The sequence below is a fragment of the Cladophialophora psammophila genome (assembly GCF_000585535.1).
Source record: "Cladophialophora psammophila CBS 110553 chromosome Unknown aczJe-supercont1.33, whole genome shotgun sequence".
Taxonomy (NCBI): Eukaryota; Fungi; Ascomycota; class Eurotiomycetes; order Chaetothyriales; family Herpotrichiellaceae; genus Cladophialophora; species Cladophialophora psammophila.
In genome coordinates, this window is record NW_006912954.1 from 178172 (window position 1) to 202226 (window position 24055).

The 24055-nt window shown below is 52.8% G+C and overlaps 8 protein-coding genes across 8 annotated transcripts; 2 read left to right on the plus strand and 6 right to left on the minus strand.

Annotated features, from left to right (window-relative positions):
* Nucleotides 1-636: 636 nt before the first annotated feature.
* Nucleotides 637-2823, plus strand: A1O5_12375 (uncharacterized protein; the record flags this gene model as incomplete). Its single annotated transcript, XM_007752944.1, has 1 exon — nt 637-2823. One exon carries the CDS (start codon nt 637-639, stop codon nt 2821-2823), a length of 2187 nt encoding a protein of 728 aa, XP_007751134.1.
* A 1140-nt stretch (nt 2824-3963) lies between these two features.
* A1O5_12376 (uncharacterized protein) lies at nt 3964-6643 on the minus strand (the record flags this gene model as incomplete). The annotated part of the gene is made up of 2 exons (XM_007752945.1): nt 3964-6216; nt 6269-6643. 2 exons carry the CDS (start codon nt 6641-6643, stop codon nt 3964-3966), a joined length of 2628 nt encoding a protein of 875 aa, XP_007751135.1.
* Nucleotides 6644-10663: 4020 nt separating this feature from the next.
* Nucleotides 10664-12756, minus strand: A1O5_12377 (hsp70-like protein; the record flags this gene model as incomplete). Its single annotated transcript, XM_007752946.1, has 2 exons — nt 10664-12673; nt 12730-12756. 2 exons carry the CDS (start codon nt 12754-12756, stop codon nt 10664-10666), a joined length of 2037 nt encoding a protein of 678 aa, XP_007751136.1.
* A 634-nt stretch (nt 12757-13390) lies between these two features.
* Nucleotides 13391-16192, plus strand: A1O5_12378 (uncharacterized protein; the record flags this gene model as incomplete). Its single annotated transcript, XM_007752947.1, has 1 exon — nt 13391-16192. The coding sequence occupies one exon, from the start codon at nt 13391-13393 to the stop codon at nt 16190-16192; it is 2802 nt and encodes a 933-aa protein (XP_007751137.1).
* Nucleotides 16193-16921: 729 nt separating this feature from the next.
* A1O5_12379 (uncharacterized protein) lies at nt 16922-17299 on the minus strand (the record flags this gene model as incomplete). Its single annotated transcript, XM_007752948.1, has 1 exon — nt 16922-17299. The coding sequence occupies one exon, from the start codon at nt 17297-17299 to the stop codon at nt 16922-16924; it is 378 nt and encodes a 125-aa protein (XP_007751138.1).
* A 2019-nt stretch (nt 17300-19318) lies between these two features.
* On the minus strand, nt 19319-20272 carry A1O5_12380 (uncharacterized protein; the record flags this gene model as incomplete). The annotated part of the gene is made up of 1 exon (XM_007752949.1): nt 19319-20272. One exon carries the CDS (start codon nt 20270-20272, stop codon nt 19319-19321), a length of 954 nt encoding a protein of 317 aa, XP_007751139.1.
* Nucleotides 20273-20861: 589 nt separating this feature from the next.
* On the minus strand, nt 20862-21698 carry A1O5_12381 (uncharacterized protein; the record flags this gene model as incomplete). Its single annotated transcript, XM_007752950.1, has 1 exon — nt 20862-21698. One exon carries the CDS (start codon nt 21696-21698, stop codon nt 20862-20864), a length of 837 nt encoding a protein of 278 aa, XP_007751140.1.
* A 462-nt stretch (nt 21699-22160) lies between these two features.
* Nucleotides 22161-23087, minus strand: A1O5_12382 (uncharacterized protein; the record flags this gene model as incomplete). Its single annotated transcript, XM_007752951.1, has 1 exon — nt 22161-23087. One exon carries the CDS (start codon nt 23085-23087, stop codon nt 22161-22163), a length of 927 nt encoding a protein of 308 aa, XP_007751141.1.
* Between the last annotated feature and the right edge of the window lie 968 nt (nt 23088-24055).

Sequence of the window (24055 nt, forward strand, 5' to 3'; positions counted from 1 at the left end):
GACTTGAGAATTGAGTATGACTGCCCGTTCGAATGGGCCATATCTCGACTATCACTGTGGCGTAGTGAGACAAGGCTGGGACTGGGCCTTGTAGTTACCGCCGCTTCTAGACCTACTGAGTTACATCTCAAGTTAGCCCGCACAAGCCGCATTACAGAGTGCAGCTAGGAGTACAACTCGGCCGCGGGTTTGGCCCCCAAACACATCTTCAACTTACCAGCATCTCAACAGAAAGCCACCCCTCACTTTGGACGCCTTTTCATATCTTGGCCTTTGGTTGCCTAAGTTGCACGTATTTATGGCTACCGGGTCGCCCCGAAAATTTATATTCTATTGGGCCTTTATCATCCTAGGTGAAATCCCCAACTTTTGCCGTCTGAGATACACCTGCCGTTGCTTTTGGGACACCTATAACAACAGTTCTGAATAATGAGTCTCGCCCAGGGCGGAGCAGATACTGCCGCTCCCGTGGTACCCAAAAGCTGGCTTATCTCCTGTGCCTGCTCGGGTATTGACCTTGTGCGACACTTTACAAGCTCGACTAAGAAGAGAAAGTCTAGCCAGATATCCCGAATATACCGGTTTTCACCGCAGCAGACTGTTCACAGCTCCTCAGAATGCTCTCTGTGTCGCCTGATGGCCAGCAGCTTGCCCACGGACGAGCCAACTCCGGTCAACTTTCTGACCCGATACAAGTCGGGGGAGTCAAGAGACTCAGCTGGGAAAGTCATTGATGTTACGTGCATCGAGGTCGAGAATCCCGGTGCTCTACGCATTCTGCCGCTGGGTGATGATGCTCAGGTAATTGGTAGACAAGCAACCAACTACGCAAGACCTCTAAACCCTCTGAAAGCGAGTCGCGAGCTAATGCGAAATTGGTTGCGCACCTGCGAGCATGATCATCAAGCCTGCAAGAACGTCGAGTCGAGAATTAGGAGTCGTGGCAAAGGTCCAAAGCGGCTCATCAACGTCCGGACCATGTGTGTCGAAGACGTACCATCGTTAGTGGAAGCCCGGTATTTTGCCCTGTCCTATGTCTGGGGGAACGCGTCTCGGCGCCGGCCTGCGGGCGAGGAAACTAAAGTCAAATGCGCCGGCAAGACCTTGGCAGCTCATCGCGTAGTTCGCGATGCCATTGAACTCACTAGAGAATTTGATGAGACGTATTTGTGGGTGGACAGCTTCTGCATCCGTCAGGATGATGCTCATGAACGCGCTTCCGAAATTGCCCAAATGAACAACGTTTATGCCAGCGCATTGATGACCATTGTGGCCCTTGCGTCCGACAATGCTGACAGTGGTCTAGACGGTGTTCGACGCTACTCGGGCCGCCGATGTTCTCGTGTTGAACAAGTTGATGGCATCAGACTGACGACGGTTCTGCCGAGCGCCAGTGATATCGCCGCGATGCCTTCCTGTAAATGGAATCAGCGTGCGTGGACCATGCAGGAGCAGCTCTTTTCCAGACGTATCCTCTACATGGGCGCCGGTCAGGCTTATTTTAGCTGTCTCACGGCAGCGTGGAGTGAAGACAGGTATGAAGCTACAGACGACCACCTGGGTCTCCGCGAGCACCCTGGCAAGTTCCTCCTCGAGCCGCCTGATGACGCAGACTGGTGGAATGTGTGGCAGGATTATACGGAGCAATACTCGGCAAGGCTCTCCACGGAACAGGAGGACCGGTTTTACGCGTTCCAAGGGATCCTCAACGAGCAAAAAGAACGCTGGGACGTCCACACAGTCTGTGCTCTTCCCGTCCGATGTTTGCCCTTGGCACTATATTGGTTTCACGGGTCCGTCCTGTACGAGTCCCTGACTGCCGCGCGACATCGCATCAATGCTTTTCCGAGCTGGTCCTGGATCGGATGGTCTGGCCGAGTCAACTTCCCAAACTACCGGCTTTACAGGTCTGCCCTCCGGCGTATAACGATCAGACAAGGGCCTGTGGCCACCACGTATATGTACAATCGGCAAGGCCGGAGAGAACAGACCAGCAACTCTCAGGTACAGGTTGACGGCGCAACTGAAGCGCCCAACAACAAAGACGCCGCTGCTACTACTGAGTCGACCGACTCGACCAGCCCCGAAGCTCCAGAGAAAGCTATAGACCAGAAGAAATACGACGAGAAACCGGTGCTAGAGTTCGAAACCTCGCTCGCCACCGTCATCGCAGTCGTGCCTCGAAGCAATAGGAGCAACCTCAGGATCACAACGCCAGGCGGACAACGGATCGGGACGCTGCACTCGGCGGCGTTCGTGTCGAGCTTTGACCTAGCGACGGGCGAGATCGAGCTTGCCTGCACATGTATGCTAGTTGGGACAAGCCACCGACCCTTTTTCTGGCAAGTGAGTGACGATCCTGTTTCCACGGGCGCGGCCGCGACGACTACTGCACGGCTGTTAAACGCGCGCAACTTCTTCTTCGATGGACCCGGTTCTACGCCGTCGCGCAAGATGGCCGGTGTTCTAGACACTACACAGCTGCAAACCATCGGACCTCTGATCCCGCAGGAACACGGCCGCCTATGGCACGCGGCGGGGGCTGTGGCGTTCATGCCAGTCGGGCTGGTGGTGCTGGCCATCGTGGCCGCGTACTACGCGCTGATCTTTGTATGCGTGGTCGGCATGTGGCCGCTGATCCTGCTGCTGGCCCTGGCGCTCGTCCACCCGGTCATGTACGCGCTAGGCTTCGACCGGGTCGCGCATGTCATCTGGATCGAGCACGTCGGCCGCGGCCTCTACGAGCGTCGCGGCGTAGGCGAGGTGCGGTACAGGCCGTTCATGCGGCTGAACCCCGAAGTCACGACGGTCAAGTTGGTCTAGAAAAAGTCCACTACATATACATTTGTACTTCACTCACATAACGATTCTACGCCCACAGCCTGGAAGGTCCGTCAATTTTGTAGCTATTTTCCCACAATGCAAACGTAATGTAGCAGTACTATACCATTAAATCCCGCAAGCGTCGCGGGATATCGAGCACGTATGGAGTATGGTAGTACAGAAACACAGAAGCAGAGAGCACCGAAGTATGAGTTCCATACACGCATAATTCCCCTCATCCCCAAGCACAATATGTTAATCAATAATACAGAGGATTCCCTTCCCTTGCCATCCTTTTCTTTCCTCCCATTTCCCTCGTTTTGAACAGGAAACGGAGGAAGGAAAGAGGCGTAGTCCACGGTCCTCAGTCTCGCCCGTCAACCAGGAGCTTCTACATATACATAGCTATCGCGAGAAAGATAGGTGTACTTGGTCTGTACATACGTGTGTGCTGTTCCAGAAAAAGGGCATGTGGGGCATGCATATAGGAGAAACGATCAAAACGGCGAGAAATAAAAATCCAGCACTGGAAAACAGAACCCTGATTACTACGTACATACTGCACGAAGCATGATATGAAAATGTACCGCAAAGGTCTGAATCACACCACCAACCGATATAAAAGCCGTTGAAGAGCTTCGTCTCTTCTGTTCTGCATCACAAGCCAAAGCAACCGATCAGAGCCGCCTCTTGTTGACCGATGGGGGTCAAAGCAGTTTCAGCACCCGTTTGCGCAACGCATGGCAACCTCATAGTCCCAAACAAGACACACAACTCCAATTCCTTACCATTAGTCACCCGTGCGAAGCTGGACAATAATCCATCCTTCCACCGCTCGCGCCTAATTCACCCCATCAACACCCCAAGCCTCTCCCACCCCAAAATTTCTCGATCCTAGAGTCCATCAAAGCACACCTTCATACGCTCAAAAGACTATATTGATCGTACGTCCATATCCACCCCATCTGCACAATGCCAATTTTGGGTCCACTCAGGCAAGGCTCGTAGATCCTCAAGAGCCAAAGCTATGAAGCATTCCCAAGGTCGTTGGATTTGATCAATTCATACAGCACTGGTGCTGCCGCATCTTCGGGTCAAGTCGGTCTGACCCTTTCATTTCAGAAAGATTTGCTTTGGTGGTTACCATCTCCCTCTTCGTAGGATTCGTCCAGTCAATGACCGCCGAGGTTCTAGCCGGGCATTCTCCTTTTCGGTCTTCTCATCCTTGCCGTCTTTTTCTTCTCTTTCTTTCTCATCGTTCTCGTTGTTTCCAGGTTTGCGAAGCTCCCCATCAACCTCCAGGGATTTCCTGGCACCGCTGAATCGTCGACTCGGTCGTCGTGCGCTGCTGGGCGTAGTAGCAGTCAGAGATCTTGTCGTGATTGTCGGAGATTGAACGTTGGATCGTCGGGCACTTGATGTGCTAGCTTCCTTCGCGGCATTCCCATCTACCTCACTGGTCTCGGATCGTTCTCCAACCGAATCCGCCGCCCGTGTCGGCTTTTCAGCTGACGCTGCATTCTTATCGCTATTAGTGGCACCATTTACTCTGCTCTCATTTGGCTTTTCTTGGCTGTCCTCCGTGGTTCCGGTCATTTCAATATCATGATCTTTTGCTTGTTGGTTAGAAGGCTCCTCAGTCGCGGTCTGCCCGTCTTGCTTTTCCTCTTCGCTCTTGACCTCGGCTGGCTGTGGTTGGGTTGAAGAAACCGACGGCTCAGGCTCGTCTGGTGGAGCACAGGATTGCTGGTTGGGGGGATTTTTCACGGCTTCACTGACTGTAATTATGTTCCTAGATTGCGGCCGCAGGGGGGCAACCTTGACAGTTGATGGAGGGGTAGGTGGAGACCCTGTGGTGGAAAGGCCGAGTTGAGAACCCAAGGCTTGTTCGCTACTCGACGGTTCAGTCGAGCTGAAGTCACCCTGCAAACTTTTAGGTTCTGGTTCAACGCTCACCGGGGTCGACAACGGCGCATTTACTCCCAGCCAGCCGGGTCGGCCGACCATATAGGTGTTCGCCGGCGAGCTAGATGCCGTCTGAGGCGCAGATTGTCTTCCGGTTTCATTGTTCGAGGCACGGGACTGTTGGCCGTTTATCTTGGCTAAGTCTGGACTCCTTTTCAGAGCATCAGACATGGTGGGACTGTCGTCGGTTGCAGCCGGACTTGGTCTATAGCCAGCGGGTCTCGCCTCAGGATCGACGCCAAAAGAGCCTGGCGTGCCGACTCTCCCAAAACTCTGGACCTTGGTCTTCAGCTTCATCTTCAAGTTCTTGGGGTCTGCCATTGTTCCCGCTGTTCCTCTACCGTGGTGGAATTCGAAATCTTCGACCTCTTTGACCGGAACACCATATTTCTCAAGTGCCTTATCGAGACTGCCGATGGTGCCCTTCGGCTGATCATGATTCTTGACAATGTGGCATTGCAGACCATGGACAGTGCGCCAATCGATACGTGAACACCCATCATGGTTGCAGCGAAGGTACATCTCGACTGCGGGTCCTGTCGGATGATCTGCTGTCCCTCCCGGACCATACGAGGTCCAGATACCGCGGTTCAAGGTATCAACTCTTTCGCAGTGATGGTGTCGGTTTGCAAAGGCCTCTGACATCTGATATGGATGGGTCGTTGAGGGTGTGCGTTTAGCACCGCTCCCCGTTTGTCCCGTGGAGTTGGAAGTATTCGGTGCACCTGGGTAAGAGTGGAAGTGATTCGGTTCGACCGGATGACTGGATGTCTTGTTATCCACCTCGTTGGGAGGCCTAGACAAGGGGATGTGTGTGGCCGGCGGAGTTGCGTTTGTTCTCGCGTTGATGGTCGCAAATCCAGATGTTGACGGCGCATTGATGGAAGCGAATCCCGAAGACGTGGCGGGAGGGGGTGGACGGGTATCATATATCTGTCTTGGTGGATTAGGGTTTGTTGCTGGTGTCACTGGTGACTGAGTACTTGGGACGGGTCGCGTAAGAGGAGAAGCCGGCCGTCCTAGATGGTTAAGATGCGAGCGATCGGCAGAGGGTTGGGGGCCATGACCTGATCCGTTAGTCGTAATCGTCGGGGAAGCATTGCTTGGTGTGGTCGAGTAGGATGAGTGATGATATGGTCGCGGGTACGATGATGGGGAGTCGCGATAGAAAGAATAGGAGGGAGCAGGCAGAGTGCTTTTCGCAGGAGCTGCTAGACCTGATTGCGGTGAAGGTCTCGACTGGGCTGGATTGATAGCATCAGGTTGACCAGGGGGGCCAACCTGGTGACGTTTTGGGGGTGGAGGGAGTGTTGAAAGTGCGGGTCCCGGCGGCGACATTGACGATGAGGATATGCTACGGCCTCCCGGCATTGGCGAGTCATCTGCTGGCAATCCACGTTTAAGTCGCTTCAGCCGGCGTCGGAGATTCTGGGACGAGTCAGCTCGACCGACCTCTCGCAACCGACAAGTCGCAACCTACACTTTCTTCATCCTCGAGGTCATGATCAAACTGGGCAAAGGCCATATCTTCCCTCCTTCGGCGCGCCTCGATTCTGGCGTCTCTTCGCTGACGAGCTTCCATAATGAGGGCCCATTTCCTGTCTTGGGTTTCCCGTTTGCGACGAATCTTGTCATCTTTGCGAGCGCGCTTGGCTCTGAGCAGATCGAATTTCTTGACGTTGTGGTCCTCAACGCGCTGCAGTTCGTCGAGACGTGCCTGGACGGCATCAGAAGACTCCAGGGCGTGTTTTGATGCTGGCGCTGGCAAAGGAATCGGTGCAGTCAACGGGCCCGTGAATCGAAAGTCATCGCCTCTGTCAACAGAGACGTCGCTGTCGGAAGATTCGGGGTCCATTGGGTCCGGGATAGTTGGTGAACGTTGAGGTGGCTGCGGGAAATTTCGAGGGTGTTGCTGATACGGCGACTCCCACGATGAGCGCGGACGCTAAAGGCCAAAGGTTAGCGACAAGATCATGGTGAAACATGAGTGAATTTACAGTTTGACGAATTACAAAGTGCCAGCGACAAGAACATTCACACCACTTCTCTTGAGGGAATGGGAATGATGGTGAAGCGGGCGACCACCACTCAGTGCTGAGTACGGGGAGGATGTTTGGGGGAAAGGGAAGCCACCAATCCCCATCAAGTCACGTCAGGTAGGTGAAGGGTGCTTTTTTCCCCCTCCCTTTTCGACCCGGTAAAATGTGGTTATTGATAGTAAAGGGAGTAGACGAGAGTGTCCGGAAAGGGTTAAGAGTCTGGTGCAATAGGTTCAAGGATGGCAATGGGGCGCTAAGCAGAGACAGGAAAGACGCCAATACAAGTGGTTGCAGCTGGATAACACCAAATAGGAGTGAAGGTGTTTTTGGAAATAGATGGCGATTGGTGAGAGGCGAGAAGGAGGAGCCGAAGCGGAGTGGGATGAGTCGAAGACCCAAAAAGGGTCGGCCAGGTATTGAAGCAAGATGCCAAGAGAACCAGGAGCCCGGGAGATGCTGGTGGAGGCAGTGGCAGGCATTCGATTCCTGTTGGAGAGCAGCCTAGAAGCCCGCGGGCTAGAGCTGGCTAGAGCCTAGAGGTCCTAGGAGATGGCCCCTAAGGAGCCTGCAGAACCCGCCGAACCAACAACCAACAGCCCAACAGCTAACCCTTGCCACAATCACCACGCGGGCAAGCGAGCGCAAGTGGCAGTATATCGTCACTGGATTCACAATGTCGGTTCCTCTGCATTTCCCAGGGCCTGGTGGCGTTTTTTTTTTTTTTTTCTCTCATGCGGTCACTCTCGGTAGTTTGACAGAGAGGGTTGAAGGTTGAGTGGTGACAGCAATCATTGACAGTTGATTTGAGGTGCCAGTCTAATTGTCCTGTTCTTTGAGGAGGCCAAATGGTGATGATAGGAGTACGAGTCCTCACGCGCTCTCCATGACGTTTTCTCTTTAATTTTTTTTCCCGCTTGCTTTTAAAATCCCCGATAAAGTAAAGGGCTAGGGCAGTGCATAGGGCAGAATAGTGCTGAGAAATAGAATATGAAAAGACGTCCACATACCTCGGATCCCACTTCGTGCGAGAGGTTGCGCGGCATTTCAGACGGAGGCCGCGAATACATAGTAGCGACGGTGTGGATTGCCCTCCGTCTCCAGGTTGTGGTGTGCAGGTGGCAGGGGGGATGTGTAGGCAAGTCGAGAAGCAGGATAGATTGAGCGCGACTCAGGCCGAATGGAAAATTAAATCCAAATGGGGAACGGCATCGGCATGTGGATGGTGGTTGAGCGGTTGACAAGGAGATGGTAATACAAGGTTGACAAAATCAATGGTGTACAACTCTGAAAGGAGGGATAAGTAACCTCACGGCAAGTGGCAGACAGGGTGATGGTGAAGAAGTGTCTGTGTAGAGAAGCGGGAAGGCGGAGGATGGGGAAAGGAAAGGGAAAAGGAAGGAAAGGGGAGTGAGTTGCACAAGAAGAGGGAGAAGGAGAAGGAGAAGGAGGGAAAGCCAGACCAGAGAGCGCAGAGACAGACCGAAAGAGACAGAGAGCGCGAGACAGATGCAAAAAGCGCACTAATCAGTGTAGGATAGGCACAAGAGCAAACAAGCCGTGGGATGATTGGTTGAAAGGGGGCAAAGGCCAAGGTTAAAACGTTAACAAGAAGCGAACAAGAGGCGTTTAGAGTCCCGAATAGTACTGCCTACTTAGACAAGAACAAGAACAAGGAGGGTGGGAGGGTAGGAAGTGTGGGTGTGGGTGCTAGATCCGTAGTAGTTGAGAGAATTTAGGGATTGACTAGGGAATTAATTACAAGAGGGAAGCGGGTTCTCGCTTGACCTGTCACCAAGTATGTGTGGCACTTGGTGGCAGCCGCCCAACAGTGAATACTCCGGATAGGAATGGATGCGAGAAAAGAAGGGGAGGAAAAAAAAAAAATACAGAACGGAACGGAACAGGACAAGACGCCAGGCGGCGATTGACGAGATTGAGTTGGATCACCATCTTTTTTCACTTTTGGGGCGGGGGGGGGTCAATGCAGACAGCCCCGGTGGATACCCAGTACAGCGACAGGCGACAGGCGATGAGGTGCTACCCAGATAGTAATGGGGGGAGACGGGGAGGATATCTGGTTAAGCAGAATAGCCTGGTACTGTAGCCCTGAGCCTACTGGGTACTTAGCAGCCCTTGATAACAAACCCACCCTCGGCGGCCCCCCTGTTGCCCTGGCTGTTTCAGTGCTGCCCGCAGATATAACCCGAAGCAGCAGCGTTTAGGCCCAGCGAGGCCCGTTTAATTAGCGGCCAGATTGATTAGTGTGGACCTGAACTATACTGACTGAGCCCACGGTACCCTGTGTTTACGTGAACTCAACTCGTCGTCATCCGGCCTTTAACTGTATTGTGTGTGCCGGCATCAGCTGGCCACTCTCCGCAGGCCACAACTGGATGCGGTGACTTTTGATTTTTGATTTCTGCTTGGCTTGCGACATGGCTGCCCGCTCGTATAGCCAGCCCCCCTATTTGACTAGTGGGTATTCATGGGATAGGCTGCGCGGGGCCCGCCCTCGCCGTCCTTGGGATTCTGGCATACGAGGCACTAATTTCTAATTTCTGCTTTTGCTGGATATACGGTACGAGGTAATTTCTCTCTGATAATACTTGGTTGCTATCGGGCAAATCACATTACTCTGTACAGCTAGCCACGCAACCACATACTACTCACAGAATAACACCCCCTTCCGTATCGGGCCCTTCTCTTACTTTCCTGTCTGCTGCTCGCCCCCCCTTCACCCTTCCCACATTCACGTTACAAATCCCTTTCCTCCTGTTTGTCCGCTCGGCTATCGGGGATTCTCGGCCAGTGCTTGCGGCCACTGTCTCATTGCCTCTCCCACGCCCAGCTTCTCCCGCAGATATGCCGTTACATACCGAGTACCACCTTCCTCGAACCCCCCCCCAATGCTCGTCCTCCGTACAGACCGCAACTAAATGGATTGCGTGGTATACGATATCGGTATACGTACGAGGTATGCGCGCCGTCCCCGACCCCGTCCCCGTGTTTCCCTTTTTTGAACGGTCCCGGCTCGCCTTTGTCGTCAGCTTGTCTCCACCCCGGCCTCGACTCAGCCTCCCTGAGAATCCATCCGCACCCAGTCGTATACGCCAGATCCGTCAGAGTATACGCAGCAGTCCTAAGTGCCATCCCGCGGTGATTGGCAGGCTGCTTATGCTATACTGAAGGAGTCCAACAATCATTCCCTCTTTCGGATATCGCCGTAATACCTAGCAATTAACTCCTTGCATGCCGCCCCAACGGCCGCCGAGACATTGTCATCGTCATCGTCATCATAATTACCCATGTAATTAATTAATCCGCTGGACGATACGAGGGGAGATTTCCTTTTCTATTTTCACAAGGGCACTACAATCCTGACAGACCCTCGCCCTGCTCGCCACCTTCAAGGCTGAGGTGTTAGTGTCATGCCCTGCCCTGCCTTACCTGCTCTACAAAAGATATTACACCCATCCATCTGCTATCCTTTCGCCAGCTAATCATTTGCAAAACAAACCCAACCCTCTGCTGTGCTCCGCTCCTGCAGTCATTTCCCCCGAACGGCAAAGCATGTAATGTAATATATGACGCTCCATGCTCCTTCCAACACTCATGCATACAAGTCGTGACCCAGCAGTTATGTCCTCATCAGCAAACCTATGTCCTTCCCCAAAAGGGCAAAACTAAAACACATAGAGAACTCTCTGCCAGCCATCATGGCAAGAATGTCGAAAGAGATCGGCCGATGTCCGGTTTAATAAAATGAAGTCGAGTACAGGGGATATCATTTAAAATACAGGTTGCTTTTTTGGCGCCCTCCATCTCCATCTTCAGCTTCACGGCTTCTGCTCACCGCTGGATGAGCCTTGCTGTGAGCCTGCATCACCGCTTGGCGGTGTCTGCTGCGACTCCTCGCGGGCTTTGTGCATCTTGTCAAACAAACTAAGAGCCGCACTCTGGAGCTCATCGATCTTCTGCTTCATCTCCTCCGCCGTGGCAGTGCCCTCGCCGGCCTGGTTCTTGGCAACGTACTCGCGGAGGGAAGCAATCTTTTCTTTAATGAGATCGGCTTCGGCCTTGTCGAGTTTGTCTTCGAATTCCTTCAATGCCTTGTCTGTGTCGTTAAGGACGCTGTCAGCTCGGTTGGCTGCTTCAATGGCAGCCTTGCGCTCCTTGTCTTGGGCACCATATTTCTCAGCATCATCCACCATGTTTTGAATCTCAGCATCGGATAGACCCGAGCCCGAAGCGATCGTGATGGATTGATCCTTGCCGGTCGACTTGTCCTTGGCGTGAACGTGGACAATAGAGTCGGCATCAATATCAAAGGTGACTTCGATCTGAGGGACCCCACGGTGTGCCGGAGGAATGCCAACCAACTGGAAGTTGCCCAACAACTTGTTATCACGGACAAGCTCACGCTCACCCTGGTAGACCTTGATCTCCACAGCAGTCTGGAAGTCGGCGGCAGTCGAGAAGATCTGTGATTTCTTGGTGGGAATAGTGGTGTTGCGGTTAATCAAACGGGTAAAGACGCCACCGAGGGTCTCGATACCGAGAGAGAGAGGTGTAACATCGAGCAGGAGAACATCCATAACTTCGCCGGCAAGCACAGCTCCTTGGATTGCGGCACCAATGGCGACGGCTTCGTCAGGGTTGACAGATTTGGCAGGCTCGCGTCCAAAGATGCTCTTGACGGACTCGGTGACTTTAGGCATACGAGTCATGCCACCGACGAGGATGATTTCTTGGATGTCCTTTGCTTGGAGGTTGGCATCTTTCAGGGCCTTTCGAACAGGCTCAATGGTCTTAGCGATGAGGGGGTCGACCATCTGCTCGAGTTGAGCTCGGGTTAGCTTGATGTTAATGTGTTTAGGTCCAGATGCATCGGCGGTGATGAAAGGCAGGTTGATATCTGTTTGGATCGAAGAAGACAGCTCAATCTTGGCCTTTTCAGCGGCCTCGCGAATACGTTGAATGGCCATGCGATCGTTGGATAGGTCGATACCAGACTCTTTCTTAAACTGCTGAACGAGATGGCGGACAAGGGTGATGTCAAAATCTTCACCACCAAGATGCGTGTCACCATTGGTAGACTTGACTTCAAAGACACCTTTTTGGATTTCGAGAATGGAGATATCAAATGTGCCACCACCCAGATCGTAGACCGCGATGATGCGATCGTCTTCCTTCTCGAGACCGTATGCTAGCGCAGCTGCGGTAGGCTCATTGACAACACGGAGAACATTTAATCCTGCGATTTGACCAGCGTCTTTCGTGGCTTGTCGCTGCATGTCATTGAAGTAGGCAGGGACTGTGACGACGGCGTTCTTAATGGGCTTGCCAAGATATGCTTCGGCAGTCTCCTTCATCTTTGCCAAAACCATACCTCCGATCTGCGACGGCGAGTATTTTTCACCGCGAGCTTCCAGCCACGCATCGCCGTTTGTATGTTGAACGATCTTGTAGGGGACTTCTTTGATATCTCGCTGGACTTCTGGGTCTGAGAATTTCCGGCCGATGAGTCGTTTGGTCGCGAAGAGCGTGTTTTCAGGGTTGACCACAGCTTGTCGCTTGGCTGCAACGCCAACGAGACGCTCCCCACCCTCGGTGAAGGCCACAACGGAGGGTGTTGTTCGAGTACCCTCAGCGTTTTCTATTATTCTAGGTTGTTTGCCTTCCATGACGGCGACGGCCGAGTTTGTCGTTCCCAAGTCAATACCAATAACTTGGCCCTTGACTTTTTCAGTCGACTCGGGAGCATCGGTAGAGGCATACCGCGAGATTATTGATGATCGAGGTGCTCGAATCTGGGAGAGGCGAGAGAAGGGGCTTGAGCGAGGAAGCTGGTGGCTCGATTAGGAGACGATTCCACGACGAAAGAAACAGCATTGGAACTCACCGCTCTGGACAACCGTGAGGCAATCATGATGATCTCAAATAGAAGAACAAACACAGGAGCAGCGAAGGAGGCAGGAGATGGGCAGAGGCCTAGAAACCGTGGTGAAGTTGAAGGTGAAGGAAATTGGTGATGGAATGGATGGATAGATGAGCTCAGGATACAAAGCAGACGCAATACAAATGGGCCGAGAAAAAATCTCTCTTCCCCTTCGCCGCAAGCTCGCGCGAGGCTTGGCACGACAGAAACTCTCAGAACCTACCGACTCGCCGAGTAGAAATTACGGAGCAAACCAGCCAAGACTAGCCAAGACCAGCTCAAATTGGTCTCGGCGGACCTTCCGCTTTAAAATAAATTCCTGCGAGCCTCGCCGTGAGAGCCTCGCCCAATCGACGTCACGGGCTGGCAAATCTGAGAAGCACGCATCTCAGTCTGTAATGCGATTATCACCCTCAAGTTAGAGACAAATCCATTCTTACAAACAGCCAATTTATAAACACTCCCTGCTCTATAGCTGCCGGGGGTCGCCTATCCAAGAATTTCCTCTTTCAAGGCTCCTTGACCCTGTACGCTTACCACCCTCTCCACCTCGATCTTTCCATCCACCTCCTACCTTGTCGAGCGATGCGTCTCATCCCCTAGATCCCTCAGCTTCCGTCGCGAAATGACCGTACCGAATAGCGAACTATGGCTCAATCCTGCAAAGTCTCTTGCTACTCATTCTAAGTTCTATCCCGCAAAGATCACGGTCGCTCACCACCAACTGCGTCATTTCATTAGTTCATCAGAGAAGGACCTCATTTACTATGTATCATGCAAGGACGTCTTCGTTCTCGATCTCGCAACCCAGCAGAACTCTTTGGTTGCAACGATACCCTTCGAGTCCCGATGTCTGGCTGCTGACCTAGGCTGGGTTTGTGTAGGAGGAGAACAAAATGGAGACTGCGCTTTCATCAAAGTCGAGAAGGACGAACATGATCGGCCGACATGCTTTGGTCACGAGATGAACGTTGACTTGTTGGGAGGAGAAATAGTCAATTCAATGAGCATCCACACAGTCTTGAACGAGGGCAAAACTTCTGACGAACCGGTCGTCCTAATCAGTAACAACGACAAGACCGTTAAGATCTACTCCCTCGCTCAACGGCAGGTGCTGACAACTCTACTGCATCCTGTTCCAATGAACTTTGCATCCATGTCGCCAGACTCCAAGATCCTCGCGGCAGTTGGGGACTCAGACCATGTGTACTTCTATCGACGACACCTCGACGAAGACCACGACATCATCGATGGCTCTTCCGGGACGTATGCCAAATATCACTGGCAGATGTTCGCCAACCCCGTGGTGCCGACTGGTGACCCCGTTTATGACGACCACAGCTTTGCAGTGACTTTTTCGCCCTCAGGGTATCTTTGCGCAGCTTCTTCCCAAGGCGGATCCATCTCGATATTCGACATGCAACATCTTCTGAGCAGCAATGAGCCTGGGGAATCATCCATAATATGCACCTTTAGATCATCGCGGCAAGCTTTGTATGGATGCGTCAGGTCAATGTCCTTTTCTCCTGCACCCTGGGATCTGTTAGTGTGGGCTGAAGACCACGGGAGAATTGGTATTGCGGATGTGAGACGGTCCTGCGTCCGAAGGCAGATACTGGACCTCGACCGTCAGAAAACAGAAGAAGTCAAGCTCGAAGATGGAACCCCTGTTGCGTTTCGCAACATAGGTCACAAGGAACGGTTGATGCAGCAACGTCTCGCACGATTAAGAGCCATGCGTGGCTTGTCGTCCAGAGAATTAGACAACGAGCTAAGCACTGATGATCTTCTGAGCGACTCTGGACAACGGCATAATCGCCGCGATCTGGTCAATTATGAGGGCTTGGATCTGGATGCGCGAGAAAGATCAATTGTTGAGGCGCTTGACAGCACAATGAACGTCGAACACCCCCCAACTCGCCCATACAGTATCAACTACACTTCTTCTTCCCCGGGCTGGATTGCTGGAAGGATCTCAAGTGAGGACACCTCGCAACCCCCAGGGACTGATCGCTCTATCAGTTCTCGCTCCCATCAACCAAGGAGGAGATCATCTGTAGTTTTTTCCCAGCCCACCACCAACAGAAGCCAATCCCCCGATATCATGGTGGTGGACCCACGCATGCTTGTATCTGCGTCTCCAGGCCGCATTGGAGACGACGAGGACATACCAACCATGTCGGCAAATACTTTACCTCCAGCTTCAGGCTCTAACCCACAGCCAGGAACCTCTAATATTCCGCCCCACGACCCCTGGCATGTCATTCAGACAGCAGTTGAGTCGGCTCGAGCATCGGCAGTTCGAGCATCCGACTACCGCAATCGCAATCGAGCGCTTCTTGCTCGGGTGGAAAATGCCTTGGAAGAGGAACGGGAGCTCGGGAGGCACCTTGAGCGCCAACTGGCCGATGAAAGACAATTATCACTCTCGCTTCACAGAGAGCTTGATACCCAACAGCGGCTACTCGCCGCGACCTCCAATCGGCTTGACAATATTCGGGCAGCGGCAAGAGAGTCAAATAGAGATATCGAGGCTACACTGGAACGGGTCCTGCAGCGACAGTTGACGCATGAGCAACAGTTCTTACAACAGCGGTCGCATCAGTTGCAGGTTGAATTGAGATTCGGAACGGAGTATTCGAGGAGACTGGAAACTGAGCGGGACAGGATCTTGCTGGGTGGATCTGGAAGTGATCAAACGCCAAATACCAGCACTTTCGATCCTTCAGGTTCAAGCTCGGCTCAGACTACGACGCTGCCCACCATAAACCTGAGATCGTCCAATCAGTCAGACAACGCTTCCAATGTCCTCACCGAGTATTCCGAAATCAGCGTTGACAGACTGGCGCACATCGAACAATTGGAACAACAGATACGCAGAGCAGAGTCACGGGTAGCTCAGGCAGCCATTGACACCGAAGCTCTGGCAAACGCCATGCAAAGCAGGCTGGACGTGGCAGAAGCTCGATTAGCATCGCTCAGAAGTCGGACTACAGCCAATGCCAACGAAGTGACTACCGCAAACCACACTACTAACGTTCGCACATCGCCAAGAGAGCTCGAACCCGCCAGCCGCCCTCCAATAGCCACGACCAGCATGCGCAGAGGTCCCATGACCATGACTCCAGGCCCGCGAGCCCAGCGCGGTGGCGTTAGTGATGCAGGACGTATTGATATTGTCAGATCTGGAGTCGCCGGTCGCATTCCTGATGCGGACATGCGTTTGGCTCGTATTATGTTTCTAAGTGGCATGTCCGGGAACAGATCGCTCGATGCGAATGGCAATTGGATGCCTCCCGCGGCTGGTTCGGGTTTGCAACGAGTTCTGGGTGCTGGTGGGAGGTCGACGGGTGCAGCGGTAGTAGCAAGTGAGATTGAGCTAGGCACCACGGGAATCGGGTTTAGTCCGGATGGACAGTTCCTGTAAGTGTTACCACTGGCTCGAGAGACCCAGTTTTTTCTTTCTTTTTTCATTTGCTTTTTTCATTTCTGTTTTCCTTTTGGAAACAGGCAAGACTTCTGCTGACACATTGCGATAAAGGTACGCTGGCTCCGAAGAAGGAATCTTCGAATTCAAAGTCAACCTCCGCGACCGCATGACCTTCCCTGCTTTCGAGGTGAGATGAAAATGAGACGAACGACATTTCAAGCCTGACAGCGCTTCTTACTCAACATCTTCCGCATTCACCCGCAGTAGTCTTCCTTGCGTTGGGGGAATATGGAGACCGCGGCACTTTTCCTAAAACCGAGACACATCTACACAGCCTGGTGCACATTCGTTCGCGCGATGAGGTGGGGGGTGAGGATGGTCAGATGCCTGTGATGATAACGACGACCCGATTTATGAAGGTGCGATGCCCGAAGGCTGCAGAAGGAGAACGGCTTCTAGTTGGTCTCTGTCCTCCGTATCCTCGGCGATGTTTTGGCGCATGGCGTTCGAGGGGGTCGGTTGTATTAACACTCATGCACCCGTGTCAGGATAACAGCTTTAGTTTGGTAAAACAGAACATAAGTTCACGCTTCCTTCCGTCTTGTCCTCGGGTTCATTGGCACAGTGGTTGTCTTGGATTGTTCAAATTGGCGTACTAGGCATCTACACGGTTTCTTCCGCAGACGAAATATTCTACAAACATGTCCTCTGTCGTCCAGGGACTAGTCAAGCACTGGCGTCGGCGTTGCCCTTCTCCTGACCTTCCAGCAACACCATCCCCTTCTCTCCTTGGATTAATTCATCCAATCCCTTGGCCCGGACCTGCATCACGCGGCACAAGGTGTACTTGTGCTTGCTCCGCACAATCTTCCTGTGTCGATTCCGCCTCTTCTTCTTCTCCTTGAATGTCATGGGCTCGGTCTCGATTCCCATGACTCGGACCCTGCACTCGAACAATCTCTCGTCTAGATAGTTTGGTTCTCCCGTGCGGCGCTTGTCGTACGATTCGGTGGATGCGCTGCCGGCTTTGAGCGTATAATCCCGTGAACCTAGGATGCTGGCCCGGTTAAAGCGCAGGATGTCGCCGGGGGAAACGTTCTTCATGTGGAAGGGCAGGCGGAGGATGTCGCCCTCCGTGAGGAGGTAGGGGAAGCGGTGAATGTGCGCGACCACATAGTGGGGTTTTTGGAGGTGTAGCTTGGGGAGGAGGGTTTGCAGGGAGCGGGAGAGGACCAGTGGACGGTCGAGGGATTGCGTGGTCGAAGGAGATCCTGTTGTGGCAGCGGATGAGGAAGGCGTTTGATCAGTCGCGGTTGAGAGGTATGTGGGAGGAATCTCGGGCCGGGTGCTCTGGAACTGAGATATTGGCGTCGTGGTGGACTGCTGCGTCCTTGTCTGGTGAAGCTTTGCGCGAAACGGGAGGAGAAATGTCGGCGGTGGTGCCACCGGTTTCGAGGGTATATTCAAGGCGCTTTGCACCAGAGTACGCGATGATACATGGTGAGATCTTGTCTGATGAGTTTGGCGTAGAGATGTGCCACTGCGCAGTCAGTAGCTGGTTTTCTCGTGGTCGGAGCAGCAGAGATGCTCACAGTTTTAGTACTGACGATGGCACCCTCGAGGGCATGGAATCAAAGATACATCTTACCATGCGCCCGCAAATGCGGCACATGTTGTCTGGCTTGAGCGAGATGCTCAGCCTCCCCTAGATGAAGTGGATGTGCAGGCCCCAACAGCTGTGTTGAGCATGTATAGAGGGAGCCTTGAGATGATGTCTAGCAAAATGCAACGGGCTGCGCAAGTTGAAAGTTCTCTGGCTCACGGGCGTCTTGGCGGTTAAAGCAACCATCGATCGCCGCTTTACAGCTCCGCTTACCTTAACTCCACCTCACCGTTGAATACAGACAGCTCTCCATTCCCGTTTATCATACACTGCCAGACATAGCTTCTCTCAGCACCTCTCGCCAATGCGTTTTCGGAAGGGTCATGGACTACAATTAAACCTCATATTGATCTGGCTCGGGGAGTCCTGTCCGGCCCAAGATGTGTGATTATTGCGACGGTTTGGGATCTCTTTCGACAGAGACGAGCCTGCAATGGTGGTTGGATCTGTTAAAGCACACAAAGTGCGCCTGGATAACAAGCTGGGCGAAGTTCAGGCTTGATGGCTCGGCACTGCGTGTGGAAGAGGAGATTCTGGAGAGCGCAGACCGAGAAGGGGTCGCGGCCCGTGCGGAACGACCGGACATGAAGAAAGCGGATCTCTATGAGCCTTGAAGGGTGGGCAGAGAGGCGAGTATATAGAAAGGAATGAAGAATGTGGGAAGATGGGACATGGGGTACTGGCGTGCCATCGGCGTGAGGTTCCCGTAGCTTGAGCCAGATTTGTTGTCGGGAAAGGAAGCAGATCATTGAGAATGTAGCTAATGGGATATGTTGTCAAGGTTTTGACAAGATCATTAGCTTCGAGAGAACAGTGCCGCCGGCTTCATCATCAAATTGGAAGCAAGCGCCAGGAGATAAATCCGGCTATTGAATCTGAAGCCAAGAGCCTCGTCGACCGCATAGTACTGTAAGGATCGCGTCCCGGGAGAAGAACCTCAAGGGTAGAGTTATCATATCAAATCATTGTAATGCGTCTCCGCTCAAACCTCGCCATCCAGTGTCCCATTGCCTCTTCAACTCCGTCGTAAGGATACGAGTGGAGGATGAAAGCCTGGAGGATTCCGATCCTCACGTATCTGTCCAACATCGTGGTGGACTTGGCCACAATAAGGAGATTTACACAACTCTCAAACTTTCGATATAACAGAGGCAAGAGCGCCACCGCGCCGTAACGATACCGTATATCTAGGGACTCTCCCGGTATGGGCTGAGGGCTCGATGGCTGTGATGACCCGACTGTTTCAACCCATTTGTCCATGTGAAATTCAGGGCGAGAGAATAAAACCGGCACGCTCGAAAATGTTAGCGGGTCCAGTTGCTTTTTCCCGTATGAATCTTTCCAGAGTCTGGCGTCGAGCATTGGACCTTGTGTCGTGGCCTCGGCAGAGTCAACATGACCGAACTCTTCCTTTTCGGGCCAGCAATTGAGGGCCAGTAATTCGGTCAAGGGTTGATCTTTCATTCTCCATGCGAGTGCCACCTTACCGGGACAAGACACCCATGACCAAGAAGGAGATTTAGTAGGCGGATCCCGAATGTTAACCCCATCTTGATACCAGCACATTCCCTCACAAAATTTTTACTCCACAGACCAGCACAATAAGCATTTTGCAGACCGAGTGTTCGTTTGAAATGGGAAGCAAGGCCAGAAATGGCTGGCAGCCTGTCGTCGGGTTCGGAGAGCGTTCGAGGGGCGTATTCATTCAAAAACTCCCACCACAGGACCGAAAGCTCGGAATCGGCATCTATCTGTTTAAATGTCGTACTGTCCGCGTACGAGTCTCGCTCGGCTGGTCGGGATGACAACCGTAACCAACTCTGGCACAATTGGTTTAAATTGAACGACGGCCCATCGACACAATGTGACCAATCCAAATCCTCCCAATCTTCCCTCGAGATTCCTCCCACTTCACAACCGAAATAAACCTGTTCAAAGCAGAAAGAGACTAGTCTTGGACTGAGCAGAGCTTCTTGTAGCGCCCAGCCCCGAGAATGTATATTGTATTCCGTTCCTCCAAAGCACCCGACACATTCTTCCTGGCCCACTCGGCTATTTCTATCGTGGCCCAATTGTGCAAAGATCTTCGATCTCAAATCTTGCCTTGCCCCAGAAATATAGATACTTCGCCTCCATTCCCTGTCGGGCATCGTAAGAAACGACTCGTCGCAGGTTGACGCCGCATCTGCGGAAATGGTGACATGAGCTCCAGGATAGATCTCTCGCATCAAGAGTGATTCGGTCTTCCACTCTTCCATGTCTCCTTGAGCGATACAAAGTGCATCGATCCACAGGTATTTTATCTTGAGAGATCGAGTAACCTTTATGGCATCCTTGAACACGCGAGGTAGCTTGTCGTCGGCCGGAATTCCTTCAGCCATGTCTTTCAGGTTTTGTGCCGTCATTGTCAACATTCTGTCTTTGGTGTCCGATTGTTGACCCCTGCAGTACGTCAACGCTTCATACTTAGCCCCTTTGTCAACACTTAAGTGTGCGTTGTCAATGATTTTGACAATATCGCCGTCAGTGCCCACGTCGACCAGACGCCTGGGGATGTACTTCGAGCCTGAGCTGCCACCGCAACGCCTATGTCTCTGCACACACTCAGTCAGGGCCTCGTGTGCAAACTGCAGACAAGAGTCTGGCACATTGTCCACCGCAATATTGAGTCTTTTGGGTAGCCAGGCAAGCTCCCTTGGGATAGTCGTCGAGCCTTCCACAAAGATCTGGACACTGAACACTTCTCTGCGTGAGAATCACTGAATCCGGTGCAACTCCGGAGCCATCAACAATGGAGGCATAATCATTTATATTAAAGAAGTTGGGATTCCTTACCCACGGCCTTAACTCCTTGTGTGATGATCCAGCAGCGATTACACCCCTTCTGTGAAGCATCTTGAAACTTCGCGTGGGTGGTTGCGTTCTGTCTCCTCACAGCTTCGCAGGTGCTGCAGGCCCAATCTTCCGACAAGGACACGAATCTACCAGGGATAAATGCCATCATTACTCACCAATTCCCCTACATCCTCGTCCCTCTCGCTCCTCAATATACTCAACATGGTCTCTCGCGCAACGATGATCGCCCGTCATCCGCCATCCCGTGCGCAACTCCTCGCTCTTACCACACAAATTGCTCACCACAAAACCGGTCGTCATGGCGAACACTTTGATTTCTTCGCGATACCGAAGGTACCCTTTCAGCGCGATCATGTTGAATGCCGCCTTGGACGCGTGATATGCGCTAGTATCGCCAGGCGGCTCGGGCCCGCGCTGACGGGTCGTATCGGCTGTGCGTGCAAAGGAGCCGGTGCCGGAAGGCACAAATATGCTGTACGGCTTGACTGGTGCCTTTAGAAGCAGGAGACGAAAGACATAGGCCATGACGGCGGGGCCCGTCACGGTGGTCTGCATGCGCATTGTGAAGCGAGTGGATGTGTCGTCATCGAGAGAGGTAGCGCCTATGACAGCATTGTTGATCAACACGTCGAGGTAACCCCATTTTCTGAAGACGGCATCGGCGGCGGCGCGGATTGATGATGAATCGGTGACATCGACTTTTAGTGTCGAGAGGCGGGATGATATATCTGAACTAGTGACAGAGCAGGATGTGGCGAGTTCAGTTCTGGAGGCTTCAACTTTGTCCAGAGAGCGGCCGGGCATGATGACATGAAAGTCGTAGTCAGGTGTGGTTGCGAGGACTTGGTACGTAGCATAACCTACTCCGCTGTTGGCGCCGGTGATTGAGACATACGAGGAGCCATTTGTGGTGGTGGCTTTGCTCTTTGACGAGAAATGCACCTGGTTTCCGTTCCCCTTGAATAAAGGCGAGGAGCAGGCCATATTCATGATACTCCATTGACCCAACCAAAGTAATCCATTATAACTAGCTCGCTAGACATGTGGGCATATCAAGAGCCGCCGATCATCGCTCAGCGTGGAGAAACCCTGTGAGTGAATACCCCTAGTCGCAGAGTTGATTGGTCCTAGTCTGATGTATACTCGGTCCGCATAGGCAGTTGTTTTCTTTTATCCTTTTTGCCCCGTCAAACGCCGGGCAGATGATCGGGGATATAACACAACGATATGCTCGGGAGGCTCGGGTTTGGCCATTGACTCCGCATATAAGCACTCGATATACGTACTAGGTACCTAGGCAGGTATGCTAGCCGAGGGGGAGAAAAGGGGGTCAGCCTTGTACGAAATATTCCTTCCGCCTTCAAGAAATCTCTCGCATCCTTGTCCCACTTCTTAACAGTTGCGTTCTGCTTTGCTTGCTGGCAACCGGATACTGGCTGCTGGCCATTACTGGGGCCTCAACATCTTGTCCGCCATCTCCACGATGCCCCTGGCCGGCCGTCCCAGCAGCTGCCCGAGGAACGGATCGACCACTTCGCCCTCCCCAGCTGCGAGCCCCTCCCACCAGCCGCCCCAATTGTCCTCTAGCCAGCCAAAAGACTCCCTGGGGACGCTCTCATGCTCCTTGTGATACTTGACGGCTTCCTGCCTTCCCACGAACCGAAGATCCACCCTGCGGCCGGTTCTCTGTTCCACGAGCTTGGTGATCTCGCTCACTGACGTTGCTCGGGGCCCCGTCAATCGCAGCGTCTGGCCGATATATTTCCCGTAGTTGGCCAGAATAATGGCGTTGCCCTTGGCTAGGTCATCGATGTCGACCCACGAGATAGCCGCCCCATTGGGGACGACCCATTCCGGAGGCTGCGTGTCTCCCTTTTTGAACATCCCCTGTTGAAACCCGGCATAGTATCCCCAGACCTGTGTGTAAAGGCCTTCTCGGACAATCACGTAGTCCATACCACATTGTGCCAAGTAGTTGGTTGTGTGAATATGACCCTGCTGGATGCCGATGACGCTCTTCAAGCCCGTCTCACCACCGAACATCATGCTCGTGTAGATGATTGTCCTGACACCCGCAGCCCGAGCCGTTTCGATCGCGTTCTTGTGGAATTCGACCCGTTGAATGCCGGGATCAGTGTGAGAAACAAGAAACAACACATCGCCCCCAGCAAAGGAAGACTTCAGCGACACTGTGTCGGTGTAATCGCCTCGGCGGACCTCAACGCCGTACTCTTTGGCGATGGCTGGGACGCGATCCGGATTGGAGGACGAGATGATCAGATCCGTTGCCGGGATCAACCTCTTCTCCAGTACCTGTCGCAGCACTCGAGACCCCAGACGGCCGCTGGTACCTGTGAGGATATAACGGGTCATTTTGGTGGTGATTCAACTTGGGCAATCGAGACAGGAGCTCTGACGATGGACGCACGACTGGATCTTGGTGCTTTAAATCTCAGGTACAGATTCGCACTACAAGAATCTCGGACTCTCTCGTTTCCACGGACTTCTCAGTGCTATTCTCGCCTTTTCCGGCGTAGAAAGCCAGCGCATTAATAATGTCGCGGGCATCGGAAGACAGGTAGGAGCCTGGTCCAACTGCCGCTTGAATCCGTTTGTCAGTCTCTCAAGCGACCGCTCATGTAGGTGGCTTTGTTGATTGATAATAAACCCTCTCCCATATACGCGTAATCAGAGTCAAACACATAACATTCTGCGACTGGGGCTCCGTGGTGTATACAAAGGTCGGCTCACAACCAACTATCCACGGTCCCAACCAATCATACTGGCCCTGTAGTACTCAGCGCCCACCAGGCCCAGTTTTATGAGTAGGTGGTATGACCAGAAAGGGTTAACCACCTGGATAGTACTCTGTCCTCCGTATTAATAACCATAACCATAACCATAACCAGAATTTGTAGATACCCTAGCCTTATCCAAGCGTGCAGCCATATAATAGGTACGGGACTACAATGGCCCATTGCATAAGCACAGAACCCATGAACTTGCCGCATAGGTATGCATCACCGACGTTTTATTGAGACTAGATCCGGTATAGCTTTCTTGAAGTCGACGCTGTTCGTCTTGGGAATTCCTGGAGAAGCGTAGTGGCGTTGTACGTCAATCAGTTTGGACCTTACCTAGGTGCCTTCAACAATACGAGTATCTAGACTGGGTCTAGGAGCGAAGCAGCATGAGCAATCGCTGTTCTTACCATCAGGTACTGTGTAAATGTGCATTAGCTGGCTCGAGCTGGAGATGGACTACGTGAAAGGTAACTGTTTCGATGCCCCAAAGTCATGGAAAGGGACGAGGCGAGACCGGCGCGCGGGAGAGCGGATGGA